At 38.9% G+C, this 22,268-nt stretch overlaps 2 protein-coding genes across 2 annotated transcripts; one reads left to right on the forward strand and one right to left on the reverse strand.

The window, feature by feature from the left end:
* Positions 1-6: 6 nt before the first annotated feature.
* LOC117303858 (coiled-coil-helix-coiled-coil-helix domain-containing protein 1-like) lies at positions 7-3,404 on the reverse strand. The gene is made up of 3 exons (XM_033788252.1): positions 3,212-3,404; positions 1,813-1,931; positions 7-989 (listed from the first exon to the last, which is right to left on the reverse strand). Exons 1-3 carry the CDS (start codon positions 3,330-3,332, stop codon positions 879-881), a joined length of 351 nt encoding a protein of 116 aa, XP_033644143.1. The 5' UTR covers positions 3,333-3,404; the 3' UTR covers positions 7-878.
* A 2,398-nt stretch (positions 3,405-5,802) lies between these two features.
* Positions 5,803-10,305, forward strand: LOC117304073 (coagulation factor XI-like). Its single transcript, XM_033788568.1, is given in 6 exon segments — positions 5,803-6,048; positions 6,940-7,066; positions 7,819-7,978; positions 9,101-9,330; positions 9,333-9,395; positions 9,834-10,305. Coding segments are annotated over 6 exon segments (1,047 nt in total). The 5' UTR covers positions 5,803-5,931; the 3' UTR covers positions 10,184-10,305.
* Positions 10,306-22,268: the final 11,963 nt, after the last annotated feature.

A 22,268-nucleotide genomic window follows, 5' to 3' on the forward strand; every position in this document is an offset into this window, starting at 1 on the left:
TATAGTTAGTAAACTTGCAGGTCAAATCAGTTCTATAGACAACTTAAAAAGCTATTAGAGAAGTAGTTCAAGCCGTGGCATTTATTTCAAACTAGAGTTGACTACACTCTATCAATAAAAGTCTACGAATTGCTAAAATCAAGTGTTAATCACACTATCCTCAGACAGAAAAAAAGAAGATATTTTTGTCTCAATGTGATAACAATAGTCTCAATCCCTCAAAGGGAGGAATAGGACTTTCTTCTCAAACATTCCGTCTCAACTGTTTCAAACAAACATTTTTGCGGTCCCGCCATTAAAATTAAATCCTCGACCGAATTTCAATAAAGCAGAGATGAGTGTCTTGTTTCCTAATCATGACTTGGCCACAGAGGGCGCCATTACTTTGCGATTATAGCCAATCAGAGCCGGCGATATGATCTGTGACCAGCGAATCGATCGAGTTCAACCAAAAATGAATGACAACCTTTAAGAGGCATTACACCACAATTTGATAGTTATTCAAATTTGATGATTGTGTCTATTCAATAAGCCATGCTTCTCCTAGTCCTGCCAATAGATGGCGCTCTAATGAGACATTTCAACTCAATATGCAAGTAAAAATTTGAGTAACCAGTAATTAAACCTCAAACTGTCTGACCATTCAATACCATCCACATGGTGTGGAATAGAAGTTACATTAGTAGCACATAACTGCGCAATGTACAAAATCATAAGACAATGATAGTGGTAGTTGATAGTGGTAGTATGTCCAAATTGCTGGTAATTTTTTTCTGGCAAATTTTATAGAAATTACATGCTGGGGGGTCAACTCACAAATTGCTGTTTTTACTCAAGAAAATCAATGCTTATATACATGTTGCGACTAACTGGCCAGGTCACCTTGGTTGTGGGTACTTTTGTAGGAGACTTGTCACTTGCTTGCTGGTCATTTTCCCAGCCCCGACTTTACCGCTCTTCTCTGACGCTATTGCTGCTTTCTTAGTTTTCTGCACATTGAGGGAAAAACCAAATATACACCTGAAAGTTATTTCCCTATATATACCTTACTAATAGTTGGTGGGAAAGCATTGTAATAATAATAATAATAATTATCGACCGTTTTTATATAGCGCTTTTCACGCCCAAGGGGTGTCTCAAAGTGCTTCTGACATTATTACCCCTGGTCACTGGGCCTTAAATCATTCCTTAAACCATCTCAGCTCCCTGGGGAGTATACAGCCTGTGTGCAATATATGCGCTACTTGGCTAAACCAATCACAAGAACCATCTCTGCCCTCACAGGTACCCATTTACCCCTGGGTGGAGAGAAGCAATTATAGTTAAGTGTCTTGCTCAGGGACACAAGTGTCTTGACCGGGATTCGAACCCACACTCTGCTGAACAGAAGCATCAGAGCTTGAGTTCAGTGCTCTTATCCACTCGGCCACGACAGCCCACAGCCCTGTATACAGCCCTTCGAACCATGAGCAGCTCGGATGGGATTCAAACCTGCGTCCTTCTAGAGAAAATCTTTCAGCAGATTTTTAAAATTCTGTTATTGTTTTCATAAAACTGAAAAAGCAGAAAGCACTACCTCCCCAACTTTTACAAAGCAACCATGCTTAACGACACAAGCGTCACGACCAAGACTCGAACCAACACTCTGCTGATCAGAAACACAAGAGCTTGAATCCAGTGCTCTTAACCGTTAGGCCATAACACGCCATGATATTGTTTTAAACATTTTAAATAGTTTTAGTTTCTTCGCCTGATGCTGCAATTACTTCAAGAGGTTTTTTAGTGGCATTTTCATCTGTTTTTATTTCTTACCTCAGCTTCGGCACAGCAGCTATGAAAGATTTTGATCTCTTCGGTGCAATCCGAATCATTGAACTCATTCTTCTTCCAGCACGCCATTAAGACGCTCATCTCAGTAATACATTCTGCAGCTGTGGATCAGATGTATGTTGGTATGTTATTGAACAATCACATTAGAGGGACACGTTGCCTTGGATGGAACGAGTTTGTCTTTGAAAAGCATTCAAAACCATTTGTTTTGAAATGCTTAAATGGTTAGAAAGATCTTTTAAAACTAGAATAACATGTTGACTCCAAAGGAAAACCACGCAATTTCAAGGAATATTTGTGTGGATCATTATATTCTACTTTTAAAATATCTTTCTAACAAATAAGCATTTCATAACAAACGGTTTTGAATGCTTTCCAAGACCAACTCGTCCGATCCAAGTCACCGTGTCCCTAAATTGTAATAACTTATTCTTAATAGAGCGTTTTAAATTAAAAACATTTAGCTAATTAAAGAGATAAGCAAGAATACAGCTAAAATACAGACAAAAAAATATTGTACCATTTAAACCGACACAAAATCATACCATAAAATAAAACAATAATAGTTGCATAACACATCTAGGCCTAACAATAATGTTCAGCAATACACAAAAAAAAATTCAAAGGTAATACCAAAAGGTCAATTAATACATGACAATTTACAAGATAAACACAGTAATAAAAAAACATTTATGAACAGGAAAATAACCATCATCGCATTCGCTTGTAGTCATCGGGCCTAACACTTCCGTCTGGAATTTGCCTCTATGATAAAATAAAAAAATGCAAATTCCAAATGGAATGTTTCAAATATCTAGGGGGAAAATTACATCTCTTAAAAGTCAGGCCCACACAAAAAAGCACACTTCAACAGAATTTGAACGATTATCGTACAATTTTAAAACACATGACCCGCCCGACATGCAGCCAACTATTTAAGCTTGGCCACAGAGTTGGGGTCAAGTCTGCGTCTCTGTAGTAGAATGCCAAGTTCAGGAGTTTTTGTCACACATACCGCAAAGTTAATTACAAACCATGAAATTAATTGGCGGCAACTGTTGACCGAGTATGATCTGTGAGGAGTTTGGGTTCGTGGAGAAAATCTGAATCAACAAACCACAAGAATTATCTTGATCTTGAGTTGATGGAATAATTTGAAAAGTTTTCGTATCACGTCACCACTTTTTCATTCGATATGAAATAATATAGTATCTAATTTAACTCAATGAGATATCCCTTTTTCTTGTAAAAATGAGAGAAAAAATGGTGGCAGGATACAGAAACTGGCTTCGCTAAATAAAATAGCGCAACTGGTCAATACAATTTTAACACATGTTACAACATGGTCACAGGTAACACAATCCGACGACGCAAACCTTACCTCCTGGTCTATTTCTTCGGAGTGCGACTTTATCCCGAAGTCTGAAATCTCTCTGCATATGCACGAACTTGCTGGGCTTATAATTGTTTCTTAAAATGATTTCATTCATTCGTTTCGACATGGTTTTTTTTGCTTCCAAGTTCCCACTTTTCGTTGCTTTTTTTAATCTAGTGCTGTGACCGGCACTAAGACACTCCAGTCGCTTGAGGGCGCGCTTCACAATGCACGTAGGGTGTTTTCTGAGCCGAGCTGAAAAGATACACACACAGCTGATCACAGTCCAAAAATACAAATAAGTTTAGTTGTTTGAAAAAATTAATTCAGGAGGCTGAGAGAGTTTTAAATGCTTTTAGAAGACTTTTGAATATTGAGTTAATATTATACATGTAGTTTGGTTGCAAAGGGAAGCTTATTTTAGTGTGGCACCCCGACTTTTTTGGGGCTGTCCTTACTCTATGCCTAGAGTAAAGGCCGTGTCCAAAATGGCGGCTACCGGCTACGGCTACAGCTACTATCGGATTTCCGCGTTATCAAGCATTGAGGTATATTACAGAACGTCTTAGCAGCACCCTTCGCAATAGCCTTAGCCTTAGCCGTAGCTGTAGACGTCAATTCGGACACGGCCCGTTGGCCTGACGAGTGGCTGCTAAGTGGCACCTATATACTTTCAGTCATCAGTGATACAAGCCCTGTTGGTTTCTAAACGGCACTCATCTTCAATGTTTTCTACAATTATTTTATGTAAGCTATTAATTTTACCAACCGACCAAACAACAACCCAAGTCAGCAAATTTTTACCTCGGCGGTAGTTTTGGTTATGCCATAGACTTGGTTCCATGTCTGTGATCGTGGATTTATTGGTCGTCCTGAAAACCAATGCATTATTGGCTGAAACAGCGCCTTCATGTAGAAAACCTCCGTCATTAGCTATAGCCCAGTTCTGTGTGGCTGGGCTTGATGCAGAGAAATAACCACAGTTTCAGACTAGAAATCAAGTCTAGTTATACCATGGAGGAAGGACTACACAGAAACTCATTTCGAACTTTCTCGGAATGAAATGACGTCACGTCGGTCTGGAATCCTGACGGGATGTCTGGCACCATTAGTCAGGTAATCCTCAAGGTTATCAATTTCAAATACTTTTCCTTGTAATTTGATCTGAAAACAGAACGCTCTGAAATCAAGTCTACACTCAGAAGATGTTGGTCATAGGCTCCATCTCACACACAAAACTATAGGCCTAAAACTTTAGTCCTGTAATTTTGTCTGCGAGGCGAAGTTGCATTTCGGGCAAGAACGTTTTTTATTTATCTTCAGACAGCTTACGGCCTGCAGATTAAAACATTGAGCAAAACGTTTTCTGAATACTAAAAAATGTGGGGGCTTTCCTCTGTCCCTCAATTTTATACGCTCTGCAGATTATAGAAGCACATGAAACAAATTAATAAAGTGAGAACATAAACAAATAATTACAAAAGATTCCAATATGAGCAGCATTGTTCTACTGTCCCCGCTCTCTCTCTCTCTCTCTGCCGATAATGACAATGCCACTTCTAAAAACAAAAGAGTGAAAAGGCACTATTTGAAGAGCCATTATGAGGGACAACTCTTGTTCGTGTGGTCTTCCACTCTTTTAGATTGAAGTTTGCATCTTTTTGAGTGATTTTTTCACCCTGTCCTGGAGTGAAACCCTCTCAAAGAGTGAAATAACCACTACTCTTTGTAAAGAGCCATATTATGGTGGACAACTCGAAATGTAAAGAGTGGTGTCTTTCACTCAAACCCAACCTTACGGATCCGGGTTATGTGGGGTCCTGCAATGTTCAAAATGTTCCTATTTCTAAAGAATTCCTTGTGGGGCCTAGGTTGAAAATAAAATAGCTATTCTTTTAAGGCCGTTTAAAGTCACTATCCCTCCCATAAGTTCACCCAAACACACAGCATCGTCATACATACAACAATGCGTGAATTATTTATATTACGTCCAAAATGTCATTATTAGGCTATGAGTGTGCACAAACATCTTTAAACAAACAGCTTAAAGAAGTAGTGGGGTGGTGTAGGCTCGAAAAGGCCTCTCCGAACAGAAAACAAACAGAAAATGGCAAAATAATAATTGTGTCACTGTTGTCTAATTACGTCACCTCAAAAACAAAAGTAGCTCAATTATTGTTTTTGTTTTTTTCAGCAGTTACTTAACTTTTTTACTTTGAATACAAAAAAAATTACCCGTTCTTGGAAAGTAACACGATCACCCTAGCCTAAAGGAAGGATGAAGTAATAGTCTAACGGAACCTGTACGCAAGGAGGGAAGTTATAGGACAAAATAAAAATACACAACAGATTTGCAAAGGGAAAGTCTGTCCAACCATGTGCCCTTGAGCTTTGCTCTAGATTTTACCGAGACCCGGGAAATAATAGTATTTTGTTGGGAGTGATGAAACGTATAAAAAGAGAGGGAGAATATTGGTGATTTCAGTACCCAACATTCAGCATCGGTACCCCTGCTTTCTCCAGAAGACGATCAGCGCATACTGATCGAAACGTCGAGTTGAAACCAACGGTTCTTTTCAGAACCACCCCAACTCATTATTAGAGAGTATTATGTTAACGCAAACCTTTACTCTATCGTATTTCCACTATATGCAAAGTTTCAGATCCTAAGCATCCACATTATTCTTTAATAAACTCTGTATAGCTTCTTCTGTGAGCTGTTCATAATGGGTTGTCTTGTGAGAGAGTGTTTTCGAGTCGTCGGTTTTGGAATGGTGCTTGCTGTGAGTTTCTGCCGTGCAGGACCGCTCGATCGCAAGGGAAAACTGCAGCAAAATAAAATGGTAAGGATTTACATAAATTGATCTGTTATTGGATGGCAGCTCCTTTTGTTTATTTATTTATTTTTATTTTTATTCTTCGGACAACAAAAAGCAAAACAATAAAACAAGCACAGGCCGTCCAGGGAAGGGCAAAAGTCCAAAAACTGTCATCAAAAAAGATGTGCTCTCCCAGACCTAGCTCATAAAAAAATACACATTTATATACTATACATTAAACATTCTAAAATTGCAGTAAAAATATAAAGATGGCAAGTAAAAAGCAATAACACAAACGATATACACAAGGTACTTTTTCAAAATGTCCACAGATTCACACCATTGACCGTCAACATAGCAGTTTTGTTGACTAGAACGTTTATACTTTTTGATTGAAATTCGGAAGAAATTATTTCATAGCAGCATGGCCTTTCGCTGGCACAATAGCCTAACTCGAAAATACTGGTTTTATTAAAGTTATTATAAGATCATTACTGCGAAAATTAAGGGCCGTTTTTTCTTCTTGAAAGTTTTAACAGCATAATGTATATGGATGTGAATTAAAACTTGTCATTTTACACCCTCATCACGTTTCTATGTCAAAACAGATTATTCTCTGTACTTGCTTTAATTTGGGTTTTTTTCGAAATAGGTTGTTGTGTAATACAGGCCTATAGCAGCATTATTATATAAAACTGAAATTTGTCATGGCTGTTTTCAATTGTCTTTTTGCGGGACTTTCTTGGCTAAGATAATGCTGCAGGCTTTGCCTAAAAGTCGAGGTTTTCCTCCTTGTTTTTGATTTCATTCCCGTTGTTGGTTTTTCCTGTATTTCTCTGAGTGCTTTGCAACTTTTAGGAAAAGGCTCTATATAAATGGTGTTATTATTATCAAACAATAATATTATTATTTCAGGTTGACTACCAAGGATCTGGGGGAAGTCCCAAAGCTCGTAGTTGGACTTCCAGCCGGGAGGAGTGGCTTCAAACGGTACTTAAAACCAGCAAGTACAACGTTGAGGGCGACATCAGGGCAGACAGAGGTCAGTGGCATTCAGAGACAGCGACAATAATCTGTGTCTCTCAAATCAAGTCGAAAAACAAAATAAGCTTTTAGAAAGAAGTAATTTTCCACTAATTCGATTTCGAGACCTCAGATTTAGAATTTGAGGTCTCGAAATCAAGCATCTGAAAGCACACAACTTCGTGTGACAAGGGTGTTTTTTTCTTACATTATTATCTCGCAACTTCGACGACCGATTGAGCTCAAATTTTTACAGGTTTGTTATTTTATGCATGTATTATGTTGAGATACACCAAGTGAGAAGAATACTTGTCTTGGACAATTACCAATAGTCTCCAGTGTCTTTAAGGAAATCTTCGTATATTAAAGGGAATGTACACGTTTGGTAATTGTCAAAGACCAGTCTTCTCACTTGGTGTATCCCATCATAAGCATAAAATAACAAGCCTGTGGAAATTTTGACTCAATTTATCATCGAAGTTGCGAGAAAATGATGAATCAAAAAACACCCTTGTTGGACGAATTTGTGTGCTTTCGTTCAGGTAAGAATACAAGACTTCTTGCTAGAAGCCTTTTATTATTTTAGTGAGAAATTACCTCTTTCTCAAAAACTACGTTACTTCAGAGAGAGTCGTTTCCCACAATGTTTTAATACTATCAACAGCTCTCCAATGCTCGTTACCAAGTCAGTTTTTTAGTTAATATTTGTTTTGAGTAGTTACCAAACGTGTACCTTCCCTTTAAACCAGAGTATGACATTTTGTGTTGAAGGACAATGTGGCGTTATGAAGGTAGTAGGTGGCCAAGTGGCTGATGAGGATCGATGGCCGTGGCAGGCTGAATTGGTAGTCAAGAAAACAGGCGCCCATGTATGTGGAGGTACGGTAGTTGGGAACGAACATGTTCTGACGGCAGCTCACTGCTTCGATAGGTGAGTGTACAAAACTATTTTAACAAAACTCGATGAACCGAAAAAGAGATTAAATATTAATTAATTTTATAATAATAATATTAATACACATCATTTTATTAGGCGCTTTATACGGTTGTTTCTAAGCTCATATTCAGTATTTTCCTTCAAATGTATGTGGGACTACGTTTTGAACTATGGGACTTTAATTACTCCTTTTACATAAAATAAAATGGTTTACAAGGTGTTGTGTCGCATTATGCTGCCAATCAAACCAGGAACACTGTGCGAACCCCTTCTCTTTTCGATAAGTGTATACTGGGTTACAAAACACACGGAACCAACGGCTTTACGTCCCATCCGAAGGACGAAGTGTCACGATCGATACCCGAAACCAAACTCCGCTTATCAGAAACACCGGAGCTTAGTCCAGTGTTCTTATCCTCCATGACACGACAAGTTCGTTGATCCAACTCGTGGTTCCTAACCAGTTGAACTGGGCCCAATTTCATAAAGCCTGTAAGCTATTTGCTTAGCATGAAATGTCTTCCTTGATTAAAAACAAGATTACCGACCAAATTTTATTATGTTGCTTATTGCAAGTTACTGACATTCAGCTGTTGTTTGCTTTAAAGGGTTTGGGTACCTTTTCAAAATGTCCAAAGATTTACATTAAACTTACAGGGCTTGAAGATAATGATAGTGGAAAGCTTCCCTTCAAATAGTACTTACTGAGGTGCTGTAGTTTTGAGAAATGAGTAAAACAATGTAATGAAAATACGTTTGTAAATGATTAAAATAATGTTCATGACATTGTTTTACTCATTTCCCCAAAACTACAGCACCTCAGCACGTAATATTTTCAGGGAAGTTTTCTACCATCATTATCTTCAAACTGTGTAAGTTTAGTGTAAATCTGTGGACATCGTGTTTTTTGTCCTACAAACGTTACATAGACCCTTTAATACCTAAAAATCACGTGGAAATTTGGTTGGTAATTCTGTTTTTATCAAGGAAGAAATTTCATGCTATGCAAATTGTTTTGCTTAGCAGCTCTATGAAATAGGGCCCTGGTGGCAACATCTTGGAGAAACATGTTTACTTTGATATCATTGTGTATTTATCTTCCCTTTCTTGCTGTAGATTTCACGAGAACGAAATAATAGTACGACTGGGCACTCGCAACCGCAACCGTCGTGGGTCAAACGAACAGGTTTACCCCATCTCGTGTCTGCACATTCACGGCAAGTACAGCCGCGAGACGAAGACTAACTCAATCGACTACGACATCGCCCTGTTGAGACTCAAAACGCCTGTGACGAAGACTAGCGAACCACGTGGTGTGGTGTTCAACGATCACGTAGCACCAGCCTGTTGCCAAGACGAGGAGAGTTTCAAGCGGACGCGATTTGCATCGTTACGGGTTGGGGATACACAGGTGTGTATTGTTAGAGTAGTTTTTTTTTTTTTTTGGGTGGGGGGGGGGGTTGGGGGGGGGGAGATTCCACTTTCTGAGTAAAAATGTAATGGTTAAATATACCCTTAGGTCAAGACTTGTATGTGTGTCAGTGACAACAAGGGGGCATGGTTGCCAGTCACCACCCCCATGTGCTGGTATTACCTTCTTGGTCAACATGCTCCTATATACTTCCTTGCCACGCTACCAATTTTTGCCACGGTGAAAACTAGCATCTCACACTTGCGTATATTATTTTGACGCGACTGAACCTTACGACAATCAAGTGATTTACAAAGAAAACACTAGGTATTCTGCGGTTGGGTTTGGTCTTGGGTATTTTACTTTAAGATGTTCTGCCGCATGAACACTGAAATGTAATGTGCCTTTTGAAAATGTTTTCTACAATTTTTATTACAGATTTCACGAGTTTGATAACCCGCATAATGCCATCACAGTTAACCGAAGCTAGTGTTCCCCTCATCCGCGCCAGAACGTGTCGTGACGCCTATCCCTCCCTCACCAACAGAATGGTATGTGCCGGATACATGGACGGAAATGTGCGTGCGGACACGTGCAAAGGCGATAGCGGGGGTCCACTGGTGTGCCAATCAAAGGAGGGGAAATGGAAACTCTGGGGTGTGACGTCATGGGGGAGAAACTATTTCTGCAACGAATCACCGACCGATCCAGCACCAGGCGTCTACACAAGGGTGGATAAATTTGTCAAATGGATCGAGAAAAAAATGTCGAAGGGAGCTTGCTCTTGAGTGGGCTTAGAAAAGCTTAGTCTTGAGACCCAAACATTATTATTATTGTAAAATTATTTATTTATCGACTAGCACTTATCTTTGACATGTTAACTTAGAGAAAGGTGTGTCACAACGTGTACCTTCAGGCAATGGTAAGCCGGGAATAGCCAGCGTAGTAATTGTAAAAAGTTTTCGTCCACGTTATATTGTCATGTATTCTCGCTTGCATAAGTGTTTGGGGCCGTTTATTGGGCCGCGTGAACATGAATCTTGAATAGGGAACGAACTTGACTCTCATGAAAGAAGAGACTATGGTCAAGAGAACCGACAAAAATGTTTGTGAAGCGGTGTCATTAACGTGGAAAGGCGCCATATAGTGGTGTTAAGGTACGTGAACCATTGACTTAATGGACAGGAGAAAGTGTTGTGTTTAATAATTAATGCTCGCGTGCAAGAAGGCTACATGGGGTTATATAGCATCAGAGTTAATCTTAGGTATTACGGATTTACTTTCTTGAAAGTTGAGACTATTGTCCACAGAACCGAAACAATGTGAAAGAGTGGTGTGAGTTACAGGTCAGCACTGGCTCGTGAACATGGAAAGAAAGGTGTTTAATTAGTGCTCGCTTGCAGGCGTGTGAATGTGAACCGGAACGAACTTGACTGCCATCAGCGATGCGACTCAAGAGGGTGAAGACAGATCCAAAATAATGTTTGGGAAAGAATCTGTATCAGCTTCCGGTCAACTTGACTCGTGAACTTGGAAAGAAATGTGTCATAGTTTAATTAGTGCTTGCTTGCAGGCGTGTGAATGTGAACCGGAACGAACTTGACTGCCATCAGCGATGCGACTCAAGAGGGTGAAGACAGATCCAAAATAATGTTTGGGAAAGGATCTGTATCAGCTTCCGGTCAACTTGACTCGTGAACTTGGAAAGAAATGTGTCATAGTTTAATTAGTGCTTGCTTGCACACGCGTAAAGGTATGTGAACCGGGAACAGAGAACAAAGTTGACTGTCATCGAAGATGAGACTCAGAAGGGTAAGGGAGGCACCAAAATAATATTTGTGAAAAGAAAACGATAGGTTCCAGCATCCGGTCAAAGTCACTCGGGAACTTGAAAGGTGCCATGGTTTAATTTGTGTTTGCTTGCAGACGTGTTAGTTATGTGAACCGGGAAAGTGTAAAAGAAAATGAAGTAAATAAATTGACCACAATCAATGACAGTTTAGGAGTACAAGACCTTGACTTGTAAGCTTGGTGATGAAGATTGGTAAGTTTATTAAAAACTACCAGAAGGCCACTTCAAGGTGTGGGCTACAATTTATTTCCCAGAAACGAAGTCGACTTCCGTCTAACATTTTATGAAGAGAAGGGTGCTCTCAAATTATCCAAAGAATATACGTTTGTTCCGAGTGTTGTCTCACCGTAATTAACTAATTTAATAAATTATTCCTCATTCATTCATATTTTGCAGGAACTACAACTTAAAACCCTTGTGACCGAAAGGAACAAATATTTTTGCATTATAATGTTCTTTTTTTGAATCGAAGGTTTGTAAAAAAAACTTTACAAAATGTTTTACTTTATAATGTTTTATCAATGGAGAGCGGAAGTTCAAGATTTGTTTGTGCGCTAATTTATTAAGTAGTTTTAGTCTGAACCTGTTATTTATTAGCTACAGCTATTTATTGTAATTATATTTCTACAACTTATTTATTAATTGTTACAGAATCGTCGAGTACTGTTTTGTGGAAACGACTCGTATTAAAGACTAACTCTCTGTGACGTTTTTGCTTGTAAGAACATAGCCTGGAATATTTGTTTTTCTTTGTACTTTGCTGGACTTATCTGACGAAATACGTCAAAGTTTCATTTTACACAAACTAAACAACCATGTCAAGTTTCACTCTTGTAATACCCTCCATTTGGGGACAACCTGAGTCTTTTAGTGTCCTGAGGGATCGGCATAAAAGGGCAGCATAAAAAAGAGCAGACGTAATGTTGCAGAAACAAAACAATTTGCACGTAGTTTTCCGCGCCATTTCACACACAAACAGCTTCACACGATGATAGATGGTAAGGTTTACACTGTGGATAGCTTCCATGTTATGGGTCCCAAGAGTGTTGTACCAATCATATACAACACCATAGAGACAGGGTACTAGATGATAGATCGCGTTAATTGTCATGATTGCCAAATGGATGTCGTGTAAAAGCGCAAGAAATGCAAACAAATTATCGCAGTCGGACAATTTTCTCTGCAGGAATTTTCAATGATTAAAAATTGCCCGGTTGGTTGAGAAGTCCAGTAAATATTTACTTAATCCAAATTTGCTCAACTCGCAAATTCAGTAATTTTCAAATAATGTTCTTTGTAGAACAAAGTGAATCCTGCAGAGCACTGTTGTTCCTTTATCCAAGGGTCCGTACTTAGAAGATGTACAAGCAATCACCATAAGGAAATCTCAAAGAAGAAAGCAGATCGTTTTTTTTGTTTTGCCACATAAGAGAGACTTTTAAATATTTCTTGGGATTTTGTGAAAGTTTGGCATGTTGTCAGTGGTTGAGATTATAAGCTGTGTTGAAACACCCCTTGGTTGTATGTTCAGGTCAAATAGCGCCCTCTCTGTTGGCAAGAGACCGGTGTTTGGAAGAGACCACCACCAATTTGAAAGAAGACTCTTTAAAGGTGACTGGTAGTAGAAACCACGCCAGATCTCTTTATTGTGTCACATGACTCGGTGTACCTTTCGATACTACGGCTTGGGCTTGTTCTCCAACTTCAGCAGCTCTGCCCTACCATTGGAAGCCATTATTCCGCGGTTTGTAAAGAGCATGAAGGATGATGTCAAAGAGGTCGATGCTACAGTTCAACGTTGCGTTGGCGGGGTGCACTAGGGTGCCACGTGTGCCCCACCCCTTCCCCCCATTGGTGTCCTTGCCCACCCCCTCTCCAATTAAACATAATAGCGCCATGAGCATAACTTGTGGTGGATACCGGCGCACTATGCGTGTTCTTCTTCTTATTATTGTTATTTTTAGACAAATAATCAAGAGTTAGATTTGTGAGCAATGTAAGTGTTTTTAAAGCTAGTTGCAGACGAGGCATTTGTTTATACCTTAAAAAATATAGGATCGACATAAAGAAGTGTGCCCAAGGGGGCTCATTTTAAGAAAAATGCAAAAGAAAACTACAGTTTCATTTTGCCAAATCTGCCTTTAGAAAATTGCTGCAGAAATGCCCCAAGAAAATCAGTGCCCCCCCCCTACCCCGACCCCTCGATAACAATTTACCTAGTTTCATTCGGTGATGCCAAGTTTCTCCCCATAATACTTAAATCTGCTACATTTGTGATTTGAAGTTTCTCCATTGTTTCACCAGATCGGATTGTGTGAGACACTTCGAATCCCATTCACTGTTTGCGTAAAATGAACACATAGTAACAAACTTAAAGCATTGCGAAAAAAAAAATGCTTTAATGTATTTATGATTTGACATAAAAGTCAAATCAATTGAGAACAATAATTTCATTAGTTGACTTTTAAGTTTCCTCTGTTCATCCAAGTATTATAATTCACCTCTCCCGTCAATTTTCAGTTTTTATGAGGTCAAAACAATTAACACCCTGCCCAATCGGAAGTACATTTTCAATAATAAATGCAATTTGTGTTTTGCTGGTCGCTCCATCAGTCAAAAATATAGAACCAGAGGGGGGAAAGGGAGGGACAATTACATGCTTTGAGCGACTGCTAATAACGACTGATGGACGCAGCGTGTTTCATCATAACACGTCTGCCGTGGCTGAAGCCCTAATTGCCCGTCAGACCTCGTTAGCCAGCTCAGCCGTCAAGATGCAAGGTCCTCCGTTTAAAAAGTGGATCAAGATATGCGCTGTTCACAAGTTTTAAAAGCTGATTATTAGGAATGTGAGGTGTTCAGGACCTGAGGGTTTGGGTGAGGGTAGCATCACTTTTAGACGACCTAGATTCAAAGGGGAGAAATGCTCTATTGTCTTAGCTTAACAATGACTGTGAACGCTGACTGTGGAATATTACTAATTAATGGCATGCTCGATGACTTTTTGTGTGTTAATTTTGATATTATTGCTCTGTCATTCTTTATTAATGTTATGTGGTTTAATTTCAAATTTTTATTATTTATTTCCCCTTTTTTTCTTCTTCATCTTACTTTATTTTCTTTTATTCTATTTGCCTTTGATTTGTTTTGATTTTTTTTTATGCATTTTGTTATTATTTGTTTTTATTATCATTATTGGAATGCCTACTTCTTGTTTTCTCTATTTTATGGGAGGGGGAGGGGTAGGGATTCTGTTGCAGAGTGATGCAGTCAATCCAAAATTACTTCTATCCAAACAGGAGCAATATCATTTCGAGACAGTTCGATAACCACACTGATTTTTCGCCCACCATTTTGTCCGTTCGATTCCGGAACCTATAGAGCATGCTCTCTGTTCAAATTCTATAATAAATGTTTGTCCTTGAACAGCATTTTGATTATTATTTTGAGCAAAGCTTGAGCAAAGCCCCGACAGAAAACCTTTTCCAAGGAAAAACCGATTTATGATTTGCTCAGCCACTCTAAAGAAATGAGACAATCAATTTGCCAACCTTGACGTATTGTTTGGTGGAGAGGGAAAAGGGGAAACGAGAAATTGTATCATGATAAAGAGCTTTAAAGGGCAGGTTTTTACGCAAATGTAGCTCTCTTGGGGAGAAAGCACCGAGTCCAAGGCTAGAGTCTGGTTTTATCAAAAAAAAAACAATACAACTTTAATCTGTTAAAATGCTATCATCATGCCCTGCGTTAGGGCATACATACCGTGGACAATCATTTTGTTCTGCACGGAGCCCCTGCAGGCAAAACAGGTGAAAAGGTAAAAGAAAAATGCCAACACTATTTCGTTCCCTTGAAATATGATTTCGTTCCCTAAAGGTGCACTTATTCTTCTATACACTGTCAAATATTACTGCAGTTGTACGAATGTGTGAGTCCACACAGTGGTTTAAGTCTCAACACTTTGTGGACCTCTTTTGACACGGGTCCAAAACCATGTAGGCCTATACATCGTATAACAAAATTGAACAACTTGTGTAGTTTATTACTCGCACTCAAGAACACATTTAAAGATTATATTAAAGGTGTTCTTCTCAAAGCTTTGTGAAAACTAAAGGGTTTCAGCGAACTCATCTTCAGCCCGTCCTTGGAAACCAAAGCAAACCATGGCTTTCATACTTCTGTATATCAAGTTTTTAACCATGACATGAATCCCTATTCACTGTGAATGAAATGTAATATAATTTACATAGTAGAAGTTTCAATGTCATTAGTGGTCACGTTTTTAGAAGCAAACAAATAATAATGTTCGTCTCACGTCAGACGACAATTAATTTCAAGAAAGTGTTTTACTCATTTCTCAAAAACTACAGCACATCAGCAAGTAATATTTTAAGTGAAGATTTCTACCATTATTATCTTTAAACCGTGTCATTTTTAATGTAAATCTGTGGACTTTTGTGTTTAATTGTGTCGTACAAAAAAAAAGTATCTAAACAATTTAAAGGCACTGGACACCTTTGGTAATTGTCAAAGACCAGTATTCTCACTTGGTGTGTCCCAACATGCATAAAATAACAAACCTGTAATTACTTGTGCTCAATTGGTCATCGAATTTGCAAGAGAAATTAAATTTTAAAAAATACACCATTGTTGCATGTGTGCTTTTAGAATGATGCATAAAAAAGCTTCAGCTGAGGTATTTTATTATTTGAGTGAGAATTATCTCGAAAACTCAGTACGTTACTTCAGAGGGAGCCATTGGGAACAATGTGTTATACCATCAACAGCTCTCCATTGCTCGTTACCAAGTAAGTTTTTATTCTAACAGTTATTTTGAGTACCAATAATGTCCAATACCTTTAATACTGGGTCTCGATTGCCTTTCGGTAGAAAGCAAGAAATCGATTCTGTGATAGGAGAGTCATTTCGCTTTAGAAGGTCATCAGAGCGAGTGATAGCAATTAAAATCGCCCTCTCCTTTCTTTAGTCATTGACCAGCCTTCAAGGTCTGTGAATTAAAACAGATATTCATTGTTATGTATGAGACTTGTGATTTAAGACCATGTAATGAGAGCATCAGTCAGTGATATTCTTTTAATATTTCAGTTGTCTTAAAGGAAATGTCTACTTTTGGTTTTCGAAACCTTGTGATTAATTTAATCTTGTTAGATAGATACAATGAAGCTATACGAAAAATGCATTTCAAAACGTAATGTTTTTGAGATATCGTCAAGAATCCGTATTTATATCCAGTAAGCAGGAAGATTAATCCTCAATTAGAATACACAATCTGAGAGTCGTTATCATTAACGACTCTCAGATTTTAATTTGTAGGATAACATTGTTATATTCTTCCATAGCAACATCACTTCAAAGTGAAATGATTCTCAAATTTCCTTATACTATCGAAAATTGGTGCTGCCGTAGGCCTACTTCTTACCAAGAAGTTTTTTTGCCATTCATTTTAACATTGTCTATGTACTTTTTCCTAACATTAATACACAATGTCCACAGATTTACATTAAACTTACACAGTTTGAAGATTATGATAGTAGAAAACTTTTCTTGAAATTTTACTTACCGAGGTGCTGTAGTTTTTTTAGAAAATGAGTAAAACAACTTTCGTCTCAGTTTTAGCTAGCCTGAGCCGATTAAAAAGCCGAAGCCGTCGTTTCGAAAAGGGCCATAGTTTACAATCATGACAGCAACCCCCCCCCCCAACTGCATTTGATGTTTACCTTCCCTTTAACAATCCCATAGTTAATGAGATTGGAAAATCGAATACAGAATAACTCAATCCCGTACTTCAACAACTCCTTGAAAGGTTTATTTTTTGTTCGTCATTTTATTGGAAGAGAGTATCTTGTTCAAGTAGCAGAGGCCAGTTGCTCCGTTTTTAATAATCAACCATTGAAAAAGAAATCGCATAACGATGACTGACAAGATCTCAGTCGCAATTCAATTTTTCCCCCCTCTTTTTGTTTTGTATTGTTCTAAATAAAAGCAGATATTGTTACCAGCCGGCTTTCCCTTTAGTTTACATCTCGCTAAGCAAAGAAGTTAGCAATTTTATTTTCTGCCAAACTGCTTTATAAACGTGGGCCCTGGCTGGACGTCTTTCGGTTTTTTTTTAAGGGCCGAACTATACAACTTTATTACAGCAAGTTGTATACTTTTGTTCTAGCCGAAGGCGCTCCACAACAGGACCGGTATCCTACGATAGAGCTACTCTATGAACAGAGTAAATCCCAGGTCATTTCTTGAAGAGTGTAACTCACGCATGATCAAAGCAAAAACTAAAACATTTTTGACCAGTTTCAGTCTATGGGTCACGGCCACTACAACACGGAATCCGTGTAAATTCTGGCATTGGAGGGTTTTTATTTAGAGTGCATATACGTTCGCAGCTCATTGTCTCCATATCTTTCGGTTGTCTCCCCTCTTCCTTTTCCCTTTCCCCAACAATTTGTGGCCAATAATGTTTTAATGGCAACCTTGAGTCGTGAACCAAGTCCATTACCTATTGTAAATAGGCCAATTACAAAAACAAACGATCTCCTAAAACTCAAAACAGGTTCTATTGATGTTCAATGCTGCTATTAAATGATAGGAAGAAAAAAAATTATTAGTAAGATATGGATGTTTTATTGCAGTATCCAGATGGTTATTATTTGTTCTTCTTCTTCAAATGCAAAGCAATTTTGTTTTTAGTTCGAACATTAAAGGTCCTGGACACTGTTGGCAATTACTAAAAAAATATAGATTAGCATAATATTTTACTTGGTAACGAGCACAAACAAAAACAGAAGAAAGAAACGGCCCCCTCTGAAGTAACGTGGTTTTTGAGAAAGGGGGAATTTCTCACTCAAAAAGACTTTAGGCAAGAAGCCTTTAATAAACATCGATGACCAATTGAGTCCAAATTTTCAAAGGTTTGTTGTTTTATGCATTATGTTGGGATACACCAAGTGAGAATACAGTGCCTGTTTTCATAATGCTGCTTAAGCGGAAAATGTTGCTTAAAAGTGTAGTAATGTTTAGAAAAAAATACGCAGAGAACCAGTCACAAACTGTGCACATTACATGATATTTTAGCTGGTAAGCCTTTTCTAGTAAGCAAAATTGTTTGATGCTTAGTAAATTTGTGTGCTTAAGCAGCTCTAAGAAATTGGGCCCTGCCGTAGATTTCACCAAACACTTCCTATCTTAGGACTTAAGACGAGTTGTAAGTTCCGTATCTCAAGACGTTTGGACGCATTGAACCCATCCTAAGTAAGGACGGGTTACTCGTCCCGTAACTCGAGATATGATTAATCCTAGCGCTTCGTGAAATCGGCTGAATGTCTTTTAAAGGTGCCCAGTGCCTTTGACGGCCATACATTGAGCAGGGAGCAAAATGCTTGACTGGACGCCTTCAATCGCCGTCGATGCGTCTGATGTACTTCAGATTTAGATGGACTGACAAGAAGCTCCTGTCAGCTCCAACTAGAGATTTTAATCTAGAGGCGATGTTGTTGGAAGGGTTCCTTTATTAAGACCGACGGAGAAAGAGAAGAAAGAAAAAAGGTTCTGCGCGGTCTTTTATCCAAGATAAGTGTTTTATGAATATGGAGGAGTCTGTAAAATAAATGAATTGCGTGTGAATTTGTTTTGATCACGCCATAGTTTATAATCAAAGAAAATCAATATGGATTGATATGTTAATTATTGTTGACGCAATATGGATTGTTAAGGTTGGTATTTAGATTGCAAGTGGGTTCGCATAGGGCCTAATAAGACACGTGACTCAATCACATAAACCTGCTGAACTGAAAATAATGCACAATGAAATATATTTATGTTAATTTTAATTAAAAGAAACAGCCAAGGGCAAATCACATGCATGAAATGAGAAATCATCAGACAAAAGAAAAACATATCCCCTTAATAAAAACACGGTCTGAGACATACTGTTACATGACCACAATTTTTAGAGTGAAACGTTTCTCAAAATGCTGTTTAATTAGTATCAAAAACTGTTCGCAATAATACGCGTCTGGCCAAAAAATGGTTGTTGCCGTTAATTTTATTAGAGTGGTTACCAAACGATTACCTTCCCTTTAAAAACAGATTAACGCCAGCCAGAGAGGCCGAGATTTAAAAACAAATGTGGAAACTCTGCAACACCTGAGATTAAGAACCGATCTGAAAGATCAGCCAAAGTGTACCACGTGCATAATGTTCTCACTTGGGAGTACAATTCATAAATGAGTAGGGTAGATGGCCTTAGCTTTCGATCCAAACCGGACCTTCTTCAGAGGCATAAAACAAGTACAAACAAACACATATCCATTTATATAAAAAAAGAGAGGAAAGGGATGAAGGGAAGGATCCAGAAAAAAAGCGGGAAAATATATATATAGGTTCGCGTTGGATTGAAGATGACGCTAGGGTTTTTGTAAGTGCCAGGTGCTGAAAGCAGACGAGAACCATTGGCAAGGACCGATAACAAATTACTTGCCAAATATTATGGTCGCTGAAACACGGGTGAAGTTGGGTTTGATCATACAGGGTTTGATCATTCCATAATACGTTTCAAACGCGAAGCAAGGAAACTCAATAGACATTGCCTAGGCTACTATTCTTAAACAAAATTATTCAACCGGATCATTGTTCCGGTTGTTCCGTATTTATACGTTTTTACAAAAAAAAAACCACAAAAAAAACCACGCCGTTAAAGTAAAAAAATTGAGAAGCAAACTCTGTGATTAATAGTCATAAATATACCATTAGTAGTTGGTAAGTAAAGCCGTCCCCGGGGGTGAGTCTATAACAAGTAACGGCACCTGCCATTGTAAATCCCTTTTATATTAAATACAGAAATTCATTATTATAATTTCTAAGATCGGTGGCGTCATTATGCCGGAATGGCAAATTTGTACGTGTATTACAAGAGCACCTATGGCTATATTATTATGAGATGACATGGGGGATCAGGTTGGCTCAGCGGTTTCTTTTCCTGTCTTTCATCTCTGTGGATCCCGGTTCGAATCCAACCTCAGACCGGAGCCTTGCATGTGGATTTGGGTTTTCAGTCCCTACCTGGGCCCAATTATATGGCTCTGCATCGGGCAAGGAGCTCCAACGAGATGAAGCCAGTAGGTATACACATCCAAACGGGGAACCTATAACAAAAGAGGACAATAGAGTCCATGCGAATCGGGAAAGGTACACAGCTGGAAAACGTGTACAAAAACAATGGGGACTGTTGCAGGAAAAGAATAAGAGCAACTATAAATATAAGTATGAATAGTAAACTTGCGGGTACAACCATGGGTAAAAACTCTTTGAGGGAGTGGCGGCTCTGAAAAGAGCCGGTTTTGCTATTAATATTTGTATTTATAGTTGCTCTTATTCTCCACACCATGCAAAGCTTCAAACACCATTTATTAGTATACAAGAGAGACAATGGGAGGTCCACGGTTTACGTACTCAAGCTTGCGTGCATGGATGATAAGCTGTTGGAATAGCTCATCCTTCCATATTCATCCCAACAAAGCAAGAGTGTGTGGGTGACAACAATCAAAAAGCCTGTTTTTTCAAGATCACAACTTTATTATAGGAGGAACCATGTCGGATGCACTGAGGCACAACATGAACAGGTGTAGACATGACAGGGGTTGGCCAACAGACTTAGGGTGGGAAAGAGGATGTCAATTAATCTGCGAACGTGTTGACCAGAGCAGGGTAGCGCACGTCAGCAGTGGTCGCCCTTCTATTTCCCTCGTAGCGTGGAGGTTTGGATAATCATCAAAGCCTTGGATTTCCATTTACACCCTCAATAAATACAGTTTAACATAGACCTTATCGCAAATACCAATGCGCAAGCGCAGACTGTTGAACGAGGTGCATTGTGGGATATATATGGATCAAATTTGGATACCAGCTAGACCACAATGCACCTAATTCCAAGCTTTACGCGCGCGCCCCGGTATTTGCGAAAAGGTCTATAAAGCAGGATCAACGCACAAAACAAGAGAGAAAAATATCGTCTATATTCGAATGAAGGCAGGTTTTAGTTTCCCCTTATAGCATGTTAGGAAGGTTTCGCTGAAAATTGATAATAGAAAAATAGGGTTGGCAATGCAGTAACTTAGTGTTTAAAGACACTGGACACGTTTGGTTATTGTCAAAGACCAGTATTCTCACTTGGTGTATCTCATGCATCCACGAACCACGAAATGTTTGGCTAAACTGTTCATCGAAGTTGTGAGAAAATAATGAAAGAAAAAACACCACTGTTGCACAATGTGTGTGCTTTCAGATATGGCCAAAAAGGCATCCTCTTTCTCAAAAACTATGTTACATCAGAGGGACCCGTTTCTCACAATGTTTTACATTATCAACAGCTCTCAATTGCTTGTTACCAAGTCAGTTTTTATGCTAACCATTATTTTGAGTAACTAATACCAGTATAGTGTTCCGTGCCTGTGAGTAATCTCATAAGGACAAACAATGTGATGTTTTGTCTTACAAAGGTGGCCCAGCACAGCACTCTTCCCAACATAAGAATAGTTCCCAATGGTCTAGCACCCACTTTAAAGAAAAGAGAAATTTCAACTGACAAATTTTCAGCGAGCTCCCGGAGCGAAGTTGTTCATGTTCGTAATGATCAACACGATGCTACATGATACACGCCACTCATTCATTGCACACCCACCGAGCCATGAAATTGCAACGACATCAACTGGGGCTAGCTACTAGCTGAGGGCGACACATCAGATAGCCACTCAGTACCCTGATACAATTCATCCTCGTGGACAACTCGTCATCCCTCCAAAACATCCTCTTGTTTCCCACCCCTGCTCATTATCAGCATCCATCCCTCTAGGTGGACAAGTCACCTACCTCATTATACGCCTCCAGACCCCCCCCCCTTTCCTTCTCGTCCAATCATGAACCTCTAATGCCGACCACGATCTCAACGCACACACACACACGTGTGGTAGTTCCGCGGAAAGAGCGCCAGAATCGGTAAACAT

This window comes from Asterias rubens, chromosome 20, assembly GCF_902459465.1.
Source record: "Asterias rubens chromosome 20, eAstRub1.3, whole genome shotgun sequence".
Lineage (NCBI taxonomy): Eukaryota > Metazoa > Echinodermata > Asteroidea > Forcipulatida > Asteriidae > Asterias > Asterias rubens.

Excerpts from the sequence above, each read along its gene's own strand:
- LOC117303858 (XM_033788252.1), bottom strand. The coding sequence starts at position 3,332 with ATGTCGAAACGAATGAATGAAATCATTTTAAGAAACAATTATAAGCCC. Across the intron at positions 1,932-3,211 it reads CCGAAGAAATAGACCAGGAG|CTGCAGAATGTATTACTGAG; the intron begins GTAAGGTTTGCG and ends TCTGATCCACAG. Across the intron at positions 990-1,812 it reads GCTGCTGTGCCGAAGCTGAG|AAAACTAAGAAAGCAGCAAT; the intron begins GTAAGAAATAAA and ends CTCAATGTGCAG.